The 17,726-nt window shown below is 33.2% G+C and overlaps 1 protein-coding gene across 1 annotated transcript in view; it reads right to left on the reverse strand.

Moving 5' to 3' along the window:
• Cntn5 (contactin 5) overlaps nt 1-17,726 on the reverse strand; it is a 1,225,793-nt gene that overhangs the window by 89,582 nt on the left and 1,118,485 nt on the right. The window contains exon 16 of the mRNA XM_015489961.2: nt 420-540. Within this exon, the coding sequence (XP_015345447.2) occupies nt 420-540 (121 nt within the window). The remainder of the gene's footprint in view (nt 1-419; nt 541-17,726) is intronic.

The raw sequence follows: 17,726 nt of genomic DNA on the forward strand, positions 1-17,726 counted from the left end.
CTGTTTTGGGAAGCCAGATTTAGAAGTTAGTGGAGGAAAAGCAAATTCCACTAGCTTTGCATTTGTAAAACACACAAACACACAGTTTTATTTTTTTTCCTCTATAGTCCAATAATTGTCTTAGTATCTCTACTGTTTCGAGTTTATGCTTGGCAGTAAGTTGGTTTGACACTCAGTGATCACTTATTGCTAAGAGTGTTTTTGGACCCTGAAGTTGGATCTGTAGGTTTCGTCTGTTACTAAGGAACAGTTTTCCATGTAATCTCTTCAAAGGCAAAAGGTTAAGCAAAAATGACATATATTGTAAAATTGAAAGTAAAATGCATAGTACTGATGTGCTCAAAGTCCATGCATTTAAATTCCTTTGTATGATAATTTATGGTGATCATGTCTTCAGACTGCACTATTAGCATACTCACCCCTAACAAGAAGTTCTGCCTCATCTGACACACTGTCTGCTGTGGTCTGTACCCTGCAGCCATATCTCCCAGCATGCATCAGAAGGATGTTCCTGATCATTAAATCTGCAGAGGATGCTTGCTGAAAGAGGGATGAAGTGCCAGTTTAAAATGTTGCAAATCTGCCTAGTTCAAGGGGGGAACTTTGCATATTCAAAGGGCCCAATTTTGGCCTTACAATCTATATGACAACAATTCAGAAATCAAACATGCCCTACCTTAAGGAACACATGGAAGTTATGTTTTTAACAGTTGCTAATAAGGGTTTGAACATTTAATATTGCATATAATGATTTAGCAGCTAAGATATTGAAGAAATATTTAAATATGCACAAACAAACTCTTTAAAAATAGAAAAAATAATCAGTAAAATATATTGCTTTGTTATTCTGAGGCAGGCTGATTTTTGTGGCAAGAAAATTGCACTAAAAGGAATAGCAACTTTTGGGAAATTAGTTATGAGAAGGTAGCTGTCAAAGGATGATCTCTTGTGGCTTTATTGAATGGTTCCTTTTGTAATACACTGTGGGCAACAGATTGAGATAGTACTTAAGTGACTGCTAGTTCTGAAGCCACATGTCTTTATTTAACAAAAATATATCTCTCCCGTAGTCTCCCATAGTCAGGGAGCAGGGTCAGCCTAAATCTTTGTTAATGCAGTTACAAAACACAAAGGAGACTCAAAACACCTGATTCTTGTTGGAAGCAAGATGATTAGAACATAGTTGAAGAATAACTGCTGTTAAGGAGATCAATAAATACCAGGGACAGTATCTTTTGGCTGTATTTTTTAATGGGATCAATGATGATCCTACACTTTAGAATGGCTGGTACAAACCTTTCATTACTCAATGCCGTCTTTCATTTATTCTATCAGACAAGATAGACTTATTGTGATCAAGTGAAGATCTTTTATTTACCTACAACTCATGGTATTTTTTTTTTCTGGTAAAGACAGCAAAAATATCCAATACTCCTCTTAGTTTCCATGTTGCAATCCAAGAACAAATGAGGGAAGATGCATGCAGCTTGAAATGACATCTTTGAAGAACTCAAACCTTTCCTCCAAAAACCATTGAACACATGAAAGAATGTTTAATGAAAGTCATAAAGAAGCCACCAGATTAGAGTTCTTTTATTTTCGATGAAATGAAAGTGATTACCTTTAAAAACATAATGTGTTTGTTCTGAGAGATTATTTAAGAATTTATTTGTCTTTGTTTTCAAATAGATTAATGGATTTTGTGAAAATAAGTCTAATTTCCAGAAATCCTTTGGATTCTTTCTTAGCATTTATGGAAAAAAAAAACATTATGTAATTGTGAACATTTTACCACTCAAAGAATTTGTTTCTCTCAATGAATTTCCTTACTATGTACTATGTTTTAGTTAATATTTTTTTTCCTGGTACTTAAATGTTTTCCCTTCTTGTCAATATTATGATAGGAACTTTTAAGGGTATTAATGTTTTCTCTTAAAAAGTAATTGTTAAGACATGGTCTGTTTAGTCATTTACAAGGAAATGCTTCATGGTGAGACTGCATTGAAATGTCATAACAATTATTTCATGTAATGTGTTGTTTGTCCAGTGAGGGTCTATGCTGCTAATTTCCTTTGGATAAATTGTTACTCTCAAATTCTAACAAAATTCATTTCCTCATTCCCACTAGACTAAGTGTTCATTTCTTTAATATCTGAAAAGGAAATGTTAAATCCTTTGATTTGTAATGGAGAAACAAAAGCAAACTCTAGACATTATAAACAATAATTCAGTTTCAAATCAACATAATCCTATATTGTATGAACGAGCTCCTTCATATGTACCACTATGTGTAGTGTGTCTGCCTTTGCTGTCCTCCTAGATTTCTACAAAGCTGGTTTAATAGGTCACTAGGTTAATAAGGATCCAATGTGCACATTACAGGCCCAGAATGTATTTCCCTGTATCCAATGGGAAAGCCAAGGAGAACCACAGAAAATCAGGGAGGATTTGATTCTTTTATTTCCTAGAAATAACACTGTAGGAAAGACTACAGGTTTTGCATGTTCTTTAATACAGTTCCACAAACCTATTGGTATCAGTTAAACAACAGAAAAAAAATACCGATTATAAGTCATTTTGCAGGCTCACATTTTTGAAAAATTATTTTGTAAAATCTCATTCCTACAATTGAATAATTGATGTTTCATTTTGCAGACTTTTCCTCCCAAATAATTTATTTCTTTTTGTCCTGGACAAAAGTCCTCAAACCTTTTCCTTTCTGTGGAATTACATTTAAAGTGAAACTTAATGGGATGGAGAAGAGATTTAGCTAAAATCACATAAAGGTCTAAAGAATTCAGGGGGTAAAGTATAGATTATCTCTAGTTGGCTGTCCTTTAATGGGTTCCTGCAATTAATAGTGTGCAATGCTCTCTAAACAGGCCAAATCTCCATCATAATCTATCAGGAACGCAAAGTCTACAGCCTCCTCCATATTTGTCAATGCCAAGGCTATTTGAAGAATTGAAATTATCTCATTTTGGACCCATTCCTTCCCTTTTGGATTATATCTGCATTATATTTTTAAAATCCTAAACTGGGAAGATTAAAAGTAAAATGAATGGATTGTGAACACTAAACCTAAATTACCCTTTCAGTAGATTTACTGTTCTTTCAAGAGAAGTAATGAGAAGAATTCATGTGGGAGCCCATTATCCTTAATCTCAGCCCACAGTATGCTGTTCCTGAGAGAGAACCTCTGCAATTTAGTGCACTTTTAATGAAATGGTTACTTACAGCAGATGCTTGCTTTCCTAAATGTAAGCCTCATTTCCACTTTTTATCTCTTAGGAGTTATTCTCTCTTCTTTATTTTTTCTTTGTTTTCTCTGACACTTGCTTTATTTTCAGTCTTATTTCCCTTGCTTTCTTTGGCTTTATAAACAAATCATGTTACCTGTCACTTCAAATGAACTTCCTCACAACCAGTGCTTCGCACAGCACCGATGCCTAACACAGCTCATAGCACACAGTGGGAGCACAACACACACAGTGTGTTGTCAAATGAGTTAAAAAGTGAAGGCTTTTTACAAAAGAGGTGTTATGTTCATGCTCTGAGAGTAGTAGCATGGTTATATCATTTACATCTCCTGGTCACATGGTCTCATTAGAGCAATTATAGGTTATTGTGATTTTTATTTAAAACTTTGAAATAAAACAGGAAAGCTTAGTTTGTCCATCCAAGCCCAGTTTTTTTATTAGCTCATACTTTGACTAACTGTCCTGCATATCTGTACATGCAACTTATATGCCTAGGTAACGGAAGTTCAATAAACTTTGCTGTTCTGTGTCTGCTCACTCTTGCCTTTAGGATAAAGTCCAATATCTGTTTATTTCAACCTAAAAGGTTCTTTAGTACACCATTCTACCTCCTGCAACTGAATTCTGTGGTCCTGTAATACCAGTATTATGGTTTTCTGTACTCAGGAATTCTTTTCTGTACATGCTTGATTGCACAGCTTTTTGTTCTACTGCAGATGTTCCTTCTCTTGTCTTGGCCTGAGAGATACTTGAGGCTCAACTCATGCCCTCATCTTGATAGTCTTTCTGGACTGTCCCCAGACTTCCTTAGTGTGTCACCATTAGGCTTTTATGTCACTTTGCTCATGTCTCTGATCTGGCACTTCCATTCTGGGAAGACTCTCCCCCCAGGTCCATCATGGGCATTCCCAGAGCAAATGAGGCACCAGGGCAGCTAGTGATAATTTAGCAAGCTAATGAATGGCCTGCTTCCTTCCTTACCTGTGGCTGTCAACAACCCCCCACTTTTTTTTTTCAAAGAAATTAGGAAGTAAAATAGGAAAGTCTATAGAGGAAGACAGTGGGAGAAAGCCCTTAAAGAGTAAATACAAGTTCGGGAATGATACAGAATTGTGTGAATTCTCGCTCTACCACTAAAGTTCAATACCATTAGATATTGAGCTTGGGGAAATTATTACTCAGAGCTTCAATGTGATAATGTGAGTAAAGCCATAGCAGTGTCTGGTACATAGAAGGTATTTTATAAATGGTTTTGTTCGAAGGGTACTATAACCATATTCTTAGCCAAGAGGAAGATTTCTTTTTAATGTGTATTCCCTCAACAAACTGGATATCAATGTTTTTCATAGCTATAGTCAGTTTTAAGTACTTATCTTTATTTTAGATGTAATTTCCCCCATCCCTTTCTCTTTTATGGTATAATAGAAAGCCATTGGACCTAGAATTAGATGACTGGAATTCTAGCCTTGGATCAGCACCTTCTGAATAGCCCTGGGACTCTGGAGAATCAGTTTATTGGGATAATAACACCTGCACTATCACTCTCAAGAAATATCGAGGAAAACCAAATGAAGGACTATACTTGCATGAACTATTGGGACATGCTTCAAAAGCATAAAGTACTCTTAAAGCATTTGGTGTTCAGCAGAGTAGAGCTGAAAGCTGTGCACATGGAAAGCATTCAAAGAGTGGTTGCAGAAGGAATCATTTAGACAATAAAATAACTTTTATTCTTGTAAATAGTTAACTCATGTTGAATGCCCCTGCCAGAAGGTTGTGAGGGATGGCAGTTTCTATACCCTCATTTAGGGTTTATTTCACTTTTTCAAGGGTTTATGTAGGACATTTCCAGCATGTCCGTTTCCTGATAAGCATGAATATCAACCAATCTGTGTAAAGCAAAGTAACATGACACATAAATTCTATCAGATGTAATTTAAAAAACCTTATCTAACATGAAAAGTTGGAAATAAGCTATGAGGTATGGATTATGATTATTATTGACATAAAATCTTAGTTAAAATACTTTCCTAGCAACAGTATTTATGATTCCCATAAGATAATATGTTTAATAGTAACCAATTATGACAGGGAAATAATATACCTATTTCTTCTTAGCAGTGTTTTTCTGAAACCCCCACAGTATAGGGTTTATTTAGATTAATGATGATGAGTTTTAATATTGTTTTTTTTAAAGAGTTGATATTAATTTTCTTCCTTAAATAAATGGACATATTTGTCTAATAAGTGCTCTACCACTGAGCCACAACCCCAGCCCAAGTGCTTCTAAGTTAAAAGATGCTTGGAATAGATAAAGTCATACAATTTATCAACCTAATGTTCTCTCAGACTTACTCTTAGCTCCATTCTGTCTGTTGGCAAAAGTTTATCTCACAAGACTACTAAGAATATTTGTCTCTTTCTCCTTTTGTTGTTTTATTCAGTATATTACTAATTCAATAGTCATTTATTCCTAATGTGCTAAGCTTGGGGTATACATAAATATAAATATTAATAAATAGAAATATTAATTGCTTATAGTGAAGAAAGATGTCTCTTCTCTGATCCTATGGATGTTGATTCTCTTTTTAGTGGCAAGATATAGTAACACTTCTTTATCTAAGATGAATGTAAGTGACCAATGCAAAAGGGCTCCACATGCAAAGAGTGACATTTCTTCATTAATCTAGTGCTTCTAAGTTTATTTTTAAATTTTTTTAAGTTGTTGATGGACCTTTACTTTATTCATTCATTTATATGTGGTGCAGAGAATTGAATCCAGTGCCTCACACATGTAAGGCAAGTGATCTACCACTGAGCCACAACCCCATCCCAAGTGCTTATAAGTTAAAAGATGCTTGGAATAGATAAAGTCATACAATTTATCAACCTAATGTTTCTCAGACTTATTCTTAGCTCCATTCTGTCTGTTGGCAAAAGTTTATCTCACAAGACTACTAAGAATACTTGGCTCTTTTTCCTTTTGTTGTTTTATTCAGTATATTACTAATTACTTCGATAGCTATTCATTCCTAATGTGCTAAGCTTGTGCTATGCAGACATGACTTGACACTCAAAGAATATCAATTCTATTCCAGCTTTGATAGAAGAAATGTAGACAGGAAAGGAGGAAGAGCTTTTCTCATATCTTCATATGGGCTTAGAAGAGATGTGTACACAGGTTGGGTCCAAATGAAGATATTTTCTCTTTCTGTGTGCCACATATAGTTTTCACAATCATTCCATAAGCATTGACTTCTAAATTTTTTAAAAGATCTTTAAACTGGAAGTTTATAATACTCTTTTTTATCCTTCTTATTTTCTCACATGTACCCATCTGATACACCATTGTTATGTTAGTCTTTTAAAACTGATATTGTTTACCTTCTTAAAAATCTTCATTGGCTCACTATTTCTTAATGTTGAATTGAACCAAGCATGTCTCTTATCATAGAGGAAAGTGTATTCTCTGCTCCCTTTTTCAAGTGGTTCCCCATTGACCTGCCAGTGTCTCCAATTATTTCATTTGCTAAAATTTTGTTCAAGTCAAAATTTTTTAACAGGATTCAATGAACACTAGGAATAGTTATATAAGTTGTGGACCTCAGTGCCAAGTGAAAATATAAGGACCTTTGTTAAAAAAAAATTAAGAATTGGAAAATTCAAAATGGCAATAGCTATACAATACACTAGGCATATGATTCATCTTGCTATGGGACCCAGTGTGACTATGCAGGATGCAGGTCCACAGGTTGATTGGATGTGTTGACTATGCCATTTACCTTGAAATATCTGGGGGTCTTCAAGAACATTGATGCCAATTCTAGGACATGGTGCTCTTTGAGATAAATACTGAGGAGTCAGCATGGCTCTTTCTGTAAATTATAAAACACCCATCCTTTCCTATTTTCATGTCTTTACCTTCTCCTTCATGTTTAATTGACTTGAAGGTTTTTCTCAATCCATGCTGATATGGAAAAATAAAATAGATTTAATCTCCTTAAGTCTTTTGTTATAAAACACAGTGACACGGTGGTTTATATTGTGTTCTGAATGTTTCATGTGAGACTAGCCTGACATTAGTATATTTATGTGGTATTCTCTCCAAATATTTTTTTCCTGATTTTTTCCTTATTCTTTCAATGAAAACACAGCTCACTGATACACCTCTGTTAGCTTCAATTTGTTCACTTTTACATCCAGTTTGTTGGAAGAACATTTCACACTTGCAATAATGAAGATGGGTTGCTTTTTGAATTCTACAGTTGCAGATCTATATGGAGCTATAGAGGGACTCTCCTCCTCACTTAGAAATTGGGAGTTTTGTAAGTACAATGGCAGAATAATTTTCTTTAAGTGAATTCTAGGCAAGAGAGGTATTTAAATTCATATCATTACAGTTATGAAAAGTTACTCTCTAGGGTGTATGATGAATCAACTTTCTCATGAAATCTCTTTAGTAATAATATAATTTAAATAACACCTGATCCATAGGATGGTTCAATGAGGCAACACTGGCAGATAGGAAGATATTAACAATCATGACAGGCAATAAACATTTTGGTTTCAAGTGAATTATACCATTGTCTAATAATGGAATAATCTTATTACCTTTCACTAAGTCTATGCTTCATAAATTACCTCTCTTTGAAGTTACTTAAAATGGTAGAACTAGTCAGGAAGAAACTTTAATTCATTCATGCATTAGCATATGATCTATAAACAGGTAGTAATGGCATGACCACCAGGAAAGTTCTAGAATAACAACCATTTTACAGTAGTTCTTCATTTTATTTTATGGATGGTTATTGCATATGTACAGTTGAAGAATTGATCAGCATTCTTCATTCTTCAAATATTTCCTGAATTGTCCTTTTTTTTTTTTTGGTCTGGACAGGAAATGATAAACATAACACATTTAAACTCTTCTCTCCTCCTTTACTTGTAGCAAACAGGTGATCTGTGACCTAAACTATAAATTCTTCTCAACCCAGTGCTTCAGGTGACCAGAGTCTGTACAAAAGACAGAATGTTTGTCATGCACAATCTACATGTACCTATTCGGCCTTTGAGAAGCTCACAATGCAATGTGGCAACTGATTAAAAGGCAATGTGTTGTATTATAATAGATAACAATACAAAAAGCTCCGCAGGAAAAAAACAATTTTACTTTGTGGAAAAAGAAACACTCTGATCTAACTAATTCTTATAGCAATGAAGGACTTGTCTGAGTGCAAGTGACATGGGGAGTCAGGAGCAGATTTAGGACACTGGAGTCTTGAGGTAGGTGTAATTTTTATTCTATCACACTGCCTATGGACCCAGTTGTTCTGCTTAAAACCTGTAGATAATTTGATTTATTAGCACTATTTAAAGGAAAAGTTGGTAAGCATATTAAAATAAAATGGCTTTATTGAATAATAGTGATTATAAAACTGTTATTAGGAATTATATCTCTAAATAAACCATAGAGTTCTTCCAGGAGCCCATGCTTTTATAACTGGTTTAACCAGAAACATCTAGATCTACAATGCTGCATCTTCTGTCAAAATGTCAGAATTGCCTTCATGGTAACATATAAATCCATGCAGCTCATTTACTCATACTATCATTTACCTTTTCTGGGACTTTTATCTAGCCTTGAGAAAATACACAATATGTACCCCACAAATGACATGTAGCCATTTAGCCATGAATATTACTAACAGTTTTAGTTGAAGAATTATCCAAATTTGAATTCCTACAGTACATAATTTAGATGAATCAATATTTTACTGTTAGCGTTTTCATTCTCTCTTGAGTGGTCTTATTTCTGGTTTTTCTTTTAAGAATAACAGTATTGTTACATCATAAAGCACTGGCTTCCTGGATAAGGTGAATTTTATTCTGCTATTGTTTTTACTTTGCAGAATAATCATTGTCTGCATCCCAGTCTTGTTACTTCTTGGCTACATGGAAAAGTACCTTAGACCCTTGCCTGCAGGGCTTCTAATGTTTCCTAGAAATCAGCAGAGTCCCACCAGGGAAAATATCATAGCTCTATCTCACTCATCAGCAATTAGAATCAGTATTGATTGACCTGGTGGTATTTTCAAATATCTAAAGTCTTGGTAATGTAACAGAATACTCTATTTTGTGTGTGTGTGTGTGTGGGGGGTATGTGTATCTGTGTGCTAGAGATTAAGCCCAGAGGGCCTCCAGCAGGCATACTCCCACAACCCATTTTGTTTTTTGTATGGAACTTTAAGAATTAGTTTGAAATGAAGATGGTTTTTATGCCTTTTATGTTTGGATGTCATAGATACAAGCAATTTTGATCTTGTGGGTAACAAAACAAAGGTGATATTTAGTTTACTGCTATACCTGCTGCCTAGCATAATGTCTGGCTCATAGACGTCTCTTCATATATATATAAAATAATATGGAGCAGCATATTGACAGACATTTCGAAAGAAAAAAAATTAAACTGACAGAGAAACTTTATACCTAATCTTTCTACAAAAATATTCCTCATGAAATACTTAATATCAGCATTTCTAAAGAGTATTTTCCAATTGAGTATCTGGATTTTTAAATTTCTTCAGAATTAAAATTTATGATGTTGTCATGCTTTTTTACAATATTGAGAACTAATAACACAATCTTCAACAAGTAGCTTCACTTTAGCTATGTGCTTTATGATCAAATACTGAGAATTCTTTTTCCAAGCCTACTCAGAAAGTTACTAATGTTTAGAAACAAGTTTCTGAATTAAAAATATCTTCTTACAAAAGAAGGAAATTTGGGTTTTAAGATCTATTTTAACATGTCTTTCATAATCAGGAAGATTCTCATCAACTTCAGAAATACTTAGAATTGAGGGAATTGAAACACATCAATGTCAGAAAAGACTACTCAAACTACTGCTTACATTGTGCTTACAACAGCAATCTTACAATGAAGATTGAAACAGAGGAAGAATAGTTCAGTTCAAAGGCAAGGTAAAATTAGATAACTGTGTCAATCAAAAGTCAGGCATGAAAAGTTACAGGTCAAAGACACCAAGTCAAATTCAATTGATATTTTGAAATTACATCAAGACACTTAGCCATGAAATAACTCATTTTTGAAAACAATCTTTAGTATATAAAAACATAATTGTTCATATTAATGGTGTATTGTGAGGTTTCAATAAATGTACACATTGTGCCATATTCAAGTCAGGTTAAAGAGACCTATCTCCTCATTTATCATTGCCTTGTGTTGAAAACATTCACAATCATTTTGCCTAGCTTTCAGAAATATTCAGTGCATATTTGTTATATTACAATCAAACTAATGTACAATAGTACACCGGAACTTCTTGCTCCTATCACACTATAATTTAATGCCCAATGATCAGCCTTTCCTCATCCCCTACCTCATGTACTTTCTCCAGCTTCTTGAATCCACCATTCTACTCTCAGCTTCAATGAGATCAACTTTCCTCTATTCCAACTGAGTGAGATCTCGTGGTCCTTGTTTTCCTGTGACTTATTCACTTAACCCGATCTCCAGTTCCACTCATTTATTGCAAAGGGCAGGATTTCACTCTTTTTATGTCTGAATAGTATTCCACTATGTATATTTGCCAATTTTTCTTTATTCATTAATCCTTCAGTTGATGGACACAGGTGATTTCCAATTCTTGGTTATTGTGAATAATGTTTATAACATAAGAATGCAGACGTCTCTTTGACATACTGATTTCATATTCTTTGGATATGTAAACAGTAGTGGAATTGCTGTATTCTAAAGTAGTTCTATTTTTATTTTTTTTATTTTTTGAGGAAGCTCCACAGTGTTTTTTATAATGGCTGTACTAACTTATATTCCCACTAACACTTGTAGAGCTTCCTTTTTTTTCTAGATCCTCATCAGCACTTGAGTACTTGTTATCTTTAGCTTTTTTTTTTTTTTTATGTAGGATTGAACTCAGGGGCACTGAGCTGCATCCCCAATCCTTTTTATATGTATTTTGAGACAGGGTCTTGCTAAATTACTGCTTCAGCCTCCCAAATCACTGGAATTAGAGGCAAGCACTAACACACCTGGCTCTTTAGTCTTCTGATAACAATCATTCTTACTGGAGTGAGGTGATAGCTCCTTGTGGTTTTCATTTGCCTTGATCTGATATTAATCATGTTAAGCATTGTTTTTTCATAGACCTGTTAGCCTTTAATGCCTGTTTAGTTCTATTTCCAATTCTTTAATCAGGTTTTCTCAGGTTATTTACAATTTTGCTATGAGTTTTAGGAATAAGTTTTATATTCTGGATGTAAATATCTTTCCAGATGTGTTGTTTACAAATATTTTGTCTAATTTTCTCTTCACTCTGTTGATTATGACCTTTGCTGTGCAGAGCTATTTAGTTTGATATAATCCCATTTGTCTTTTTGGGTTTTTTTTCCTGTTCTCTCTGCTTTTAGGGTCTTGTCCATAAAATCCTTGCTAATTTTAATGTCCTGAAGCATTTCTCCTATTTTCTTCTATTAGTTTCATATTTCAAGTTTTATTTTTAAGTCATTAATTCACCCTGAGTTTATTTTTGTAACTAGTGAGAAATAGGGGTCCACTTTTACTCTTCTGCATAGATACATACATTTTTTTCTTCCACCATTTATTAAAAAGGCTGTCTTTTCTCCACAGCCTCCTCTTACCCCCTTTGTTCAAAACCACTTGATGGTAGATGCATGGTTGACTTCTTGGCTTTCTATTTTTTTTTTCCCAGTGGTCCATGGGTTCTAATTATTCCTGCTTTGTGCTGCTTTTTCTAGATGCCTTTGACTTGTGTGTGTGTGTGTGGGTGGGTGGGTGTGTGTGTGTGTGTGTTTCCATATAAATTTTAAGATTATTTTTTCTAGTTCTGTTAAGAGAGTCCTGGGTATTTTAATAAGGATTGCACTGAATCTATAGATCACTATCTATCTATATATAGATCTATTGTATGGACATTTTAACTATGTTGATTCTCCTAATCCAAGAACATGAGATGTCTTTCCATTGTGTTATCTTCAATTCTTTCATCAGTGTTTTTTTTTTTTTTATGGAGTTCATTATAGAGATTCTTCAGCTCTTTTGCTCAATTTATTCTTATGTGTTTTAATTTTTATACCTACTGAAAATGGGGTTGTTTTATTTCTGTTTAATATAATTCAGTATTGGTGTATAGTATAACACTGCTGATTTTTGTATGTTGATTATGTACCTTGAAACTTTTCTAAATTTGTTTTTTCTAAAAGTTTTGGTGAAGATTTTTGAATTTTCTCTATATAAGATCCTGTCATCTGCAAATGGTGACAATGTGGCTTATTTTCCAATTTGAATGCCCTTTATTTCTTTATTTTGCTTAATTGCTATGACTAAGTCTTCCCATATTATGCTAGATGAAAGTGGTAAAGGTGGTCATCCATGTTTTATCCCAGATATTATAGGGGAAAGCTTTCAGCCTTTTCCCATTTACTATAGTGTTAGCTGTACGGTCTTTATTACATTGATGCATAGTCCTTCTATACATACTTTGTTCAGTGTGTCTTTGTGTTGTTGTTGGGGGACTGAACTCCAGGCCTTGGGTATCCTAAGCACATGCTCCCTGTTCAGAGGTTTTATTATAAAGTGATATATGAAATTTTATCAACTGCCTTTTTGGCATTATTGATGTGAGTATATGATTTGTCTTTGAATGTGTTTATGTGGTGTATCGCATTAATTGATTTGCATATTCTCTTCCATCCTTGCATCCCTGGGTAAACCCCACTTGATCATGGTGAGCAATCACTTTAGTACACTGTTGGAATTGATTGCCTCATATGTTGTTGAAGATTTTTGCATCTATGTTCATCAGGGATATTGGTATACAGGTTTTTCTTGGCAGGGGAGTATATTGGGGACTGAACTCAAGGGCACCCGGCCACTGAGCCACAACCCAAACATTTTTTGTATTTTATTTAGAGACAAGGTCTCATTTAGCACTTTACTTTTGCTGAGACTGGTTTTGAACTCATGATCCTCCTGCCTCAGCCTCCTGAGCCACTTGGATTACAGGAGTGTGCCACCACGTCTGGCTTGTCTGCAGTTTTTTTTTTTTTTTTTTCTTTTTGGTGCATCCTTGTCTGATTTTAGTATATGAGTAATGCTGTCTTCATAGATTTTTTTTTTAATTCCTTCTTCTATGTTTTGAAATAAGTATATGGGAATTATTATTCCTTTTTTAAAAGTTTGGTAGAATTTGGTAGTGAAGCCATGTGCTCTTGGGTTTTTCTTGAAAGGAGACTTTTTATTTGTGACTCAATCTTGTTATTCTTATTGGTCTAGTTAGATTTTGTATTTCTTCTGGATTCAATCTTGGTAAAGTATATGTGCCCAGAAATTTGTCCATTCCTTCTTAAATTATTAAATTTGATGCCATATAATTATTCATAATAATCTCTAATGATCCTTTACATTGTTTGTGGTGTCAGCTGTAATGTTTCCCATTTTATTCTGATTTTACTTATTTGAATTTTGTCTCAAGTTTATCTAAAATTTTCAGTGTTTACTTTCTGAAGAACCAACTCTTTGCTTGTATTTAGTCCCTATTTGACTTATTTCTGCTCTGTTATTTGTTATTCTAATGAATTTAGGTTTGTTCTGTTTTTGTAATTCCTTGAGATGTAGCTGTAGGTCGTTCATTTAAAATCTGCTATTTTGAGGTAGGAAAACTTCTCTCTTAGTACTGCTTTTCCTGTATCCCATAAGTTTTGGTATACTGTGTCTCCATTTTAATTTGTTCCAAGAAATTTTAAATTTACTTTCTTATTTCATTCAGAGTTCCTTAGTTGTTAAAAAGTAAATTCTTTCATTTCCATGTATATGTATAGTTTCCAAAGATTTCTTGTTAGTGATTTTTAATTTTATTGCATTTTAGTCATAAAATATACTCAATATGATTTCAAATTTTCAGAACATTTACTGACTAATTACTTTATGATTTGTTATATGATATATCTTCGAGAGAATATTTCATGTACTGAAAAATGTGTACCATCACTCTTAAGTAGAATGTTCTGTAGAACTCTGTTAGATCCATTTGGTCTAATGTAGAATTTAACTCTGTTTTTTCCTTTTTTTAAAAAAAATTATTGTTTGGATGGTCTGTATATTGCTATAAGTGGTGTGTTAAAGTCCTCAACTATTACTGTATTGGAGTCTGTATCTCCATTGTGATTATTAATACTTTCGTTGTATATTGGGAGCATGTATATTTAGAATAATTATTTCCTCTTATTAAATGGACAGTATCATATCATTATATGATGGCCTTACTTGTCTATTTTGTGGCTCTTGATTTAAAGTCCTTTTTATCTGAGACAATTATGGCTACTCTTGCTTTCTTTTGGATTCCATTTTCATGAAATACTTTATTCCCTCTCTTCACTTTTTGTCTGTGCATGTCTTAGAGGTATAGTTAGTTTCTTATAAGCAATATACAGTTGAGTCTTGTTTTTCTTTAGATTCTTTTAATTACTCTATTTTTAATTGGAGATTTAAATCCATTGTACATAAAGTAATTATTGATAGAAGGGAAAGATCTTAGTAGAGTCATTGTATAGCTTGTTATCTTATGTAGGTTATGAAATTAAAAGAGAATTTATCAATTATTTATGTATTAATGTATAATTATATATAATTAATCAGCTTACTCAGATTGATACTGAAGATTATCCATGAATCTGTATTCTAATTTTTCTCCTTTGGTAACCATGTAAGACCTTATGTATTACAATGAACTGTATTGATCATTGCTTTCAACTGAAGTAATTGACAATGCAATGCTCTTCAGAGTTGTACAACTTTCATTATATAACAACACCAATGTATGTATTTCACATGTATTTGGTCTAAGATTTCAGAATGATAGGGCTTGCATGTTTCATTTTATTTGAAAATCTCACTGTTAATAAGGGTTGCTAATTTCTTACTCAGAGAAAAGGATATTTTCCATGCTCTAAGCATATTGTTATTATAAGAGAAATTTTTTCTTTAACTTTAGAGCAATCTTCACCATTTACCAAGATATTACATGCACAACAAACATTATTTTAGCCACAGGAAAAAAAAATACAATTTGAGTTTTTTTTTCCACTTTAGGATTCCTTATGCACTGAGAATTTTCTATTTCTAATGGCATCATGAGATTTTAGAACATCTTCCATCAATTAAGGAATTTTGGAATATTTAAGCAAAATATGATTTGGGGATATCAAGTATCTCTCCTGAAAATTTATTGATGTTCACTAAAAACTTTTAAATTGATCTCATTTTAATGGATGCCATATCTACAGAGTTGCTTAGATTTAGTTTTTGAATACAAACAAAAATATTAGAGATTTAGAATCAGATGGGAACATTAGAAATCATATACTATAACCTCTTTATTTTGAAGATGAAGATCCAGACCAATGACATGATTTATCCAAGGACATACAGTTAATTAGGAACAAAGTTGATTCTACACTAAGAACTCTTGCTACCCTGTCTAGTAATCTTGTACTATATAATCATGTCACCTTTTAATGTATTATGATATTACTTAATTACTATGAAAATGTTTGACATCATAAATTAAAAATAGCCTTATACTTTGACCTTATAATTTACTCCTAGGACTCTGTCCTATAGAAATAAAATTGTTGATACATGAGAATACAAGTGTTGAAAGATGTTTTCTGTAGCTGGGTGTGGTGGTGCACACCTATAATCCAAGTGTCTCAGGAGGCTGAGACAGAAGGATGATGAGTTCAAAGCCAGTCTCAGCAATGGTGAGGCACTAAGCAACTCAGTGAGACCCTGTCTCTAAATAAAATACAAAATAGCTGGGGAGGTGGCTCAGTGGTTGAATGCCCTTGAGTTCAATTCCCAGTACAAAAAAAACAACAACAACAAAAAGAGATTTTCTGTAGCATTGTTTATAAATCTTTGAAAAAAGAAAGTTAATTGGGGAATATTTAAATTGAGGTATAATCAAACAATGAAATATTTTGAATCTATTTAAAAGAATGAATTAGTTATATCATATGGACATGGAGTATTTTTCAATATTATTATTGAATGTGGGTAATGAGAAGCAGAAAGAGTATGTGAACTATGATTTTATTTTTTAAAACAATGATAGAGATCTCCCAATTCATTTGTAACTTTTTTAGGATTAAAATAAGACAGAGGAAAATACAGAACATATATTAGGACATTAAAAAGCTGATCTGGGTATGATAGACATTGCCAAGAGAGGACAAGAAGAGTGGAGAAAGAAAGAATTATTTTAAAATCATTATACATGCTATTATGCATGCTTGAAGAGATGCATGAAAATATGGTTGTAAATGTTAGTGGTTAAGATAGTGTAATTCCAAGTGATTTTTATTTTATTATTTCAACTTTTAGTATCTTCAAAGGATCTGCAATGAACTTATGTTGTTTATAAGATTATAAAAATAAATTCTACCTTAATTCTCATGAAAAAATTGAAACCTTTGATTTAGAGTTGAAAGCTAATTACCACAGAGACATACCACAGAGACACACCAAGCTAAGGGATTATCACCTGAAGATATCAACTAATCAGGTTGTGTGGCTAAAGAGATCCATGCCTGATCTTACTATTCTATGTTCAAGTGAAGACTGCTTTCTGTTTATAACTTTATGGTTCTTTATAACCTAACCTCTTTGTGATCCTGCCTCTAGGACTTATGATATTCTGAAAGCATTCATTAAAAAAGAATGTGCATAATTATTATTTTTTTGCTAAGTATCAGACTAGTCTAGCCCTTTGTTCATGATAGCAATCTATAGCATTTTGTTAAACTTCATTTGACATAGCTCTTTGTGTATTTTTAAAAATCACTTTGTACATTTTTTTTGATTGATCTTGTTGAAAGCTCTTACCAAGCAAAGCTGTTACTACTGTCTATTCTCCTTACCTGTTCAATCCATCAGAATTGTGTAATTGAAGGCAACTGAGTTCCCAAATCCTAAAGGAATGTTGCCTGACTTTTAATATTGACATCTGGCATGTGCATTGATGATATAAAATTTATTATGCCAAATGAGACCTCAATGGGTGGTCAAGAATGTTTAGACACACAGACAATAACATAATTATTCTCTACATCTTCAATTTGACTAGAACTGGATATCCCTTGAATGTATCAATCTGACTAAAGACTTGGTCTTTATTTAGAGTGACATTTGCAGTTCCATTAGGAAATGTTGCCTTTGGGATATTATTTCTGTTGAGAAATGTCCATTTAATTTTATTTTTTAGATTGTGTCATTTGAAACTAACATTCAAATTTTCTTGGTAAAGGTGGAATTGTGTCTCATTTTGACAGTTACAAGATTAACATTTTAAGGAATTTTTAAAAATTGATTGATTTTTAGTGGCACAGAAGTCAGGTTACCTATATACTT

This window comes from Marmota marmota, unplaced genomic scaffold (genome assembly GCF_001458135.2).
Source record: "Marmota marmota marmota unplaced genomic scaffold, marMar, whole genome shotgun sequence".
NCBI lineage: Eukaryota > Metazoa > Chordata > Mammalia > Rodentia > Sciuridae > Marmota > Marmota marmota.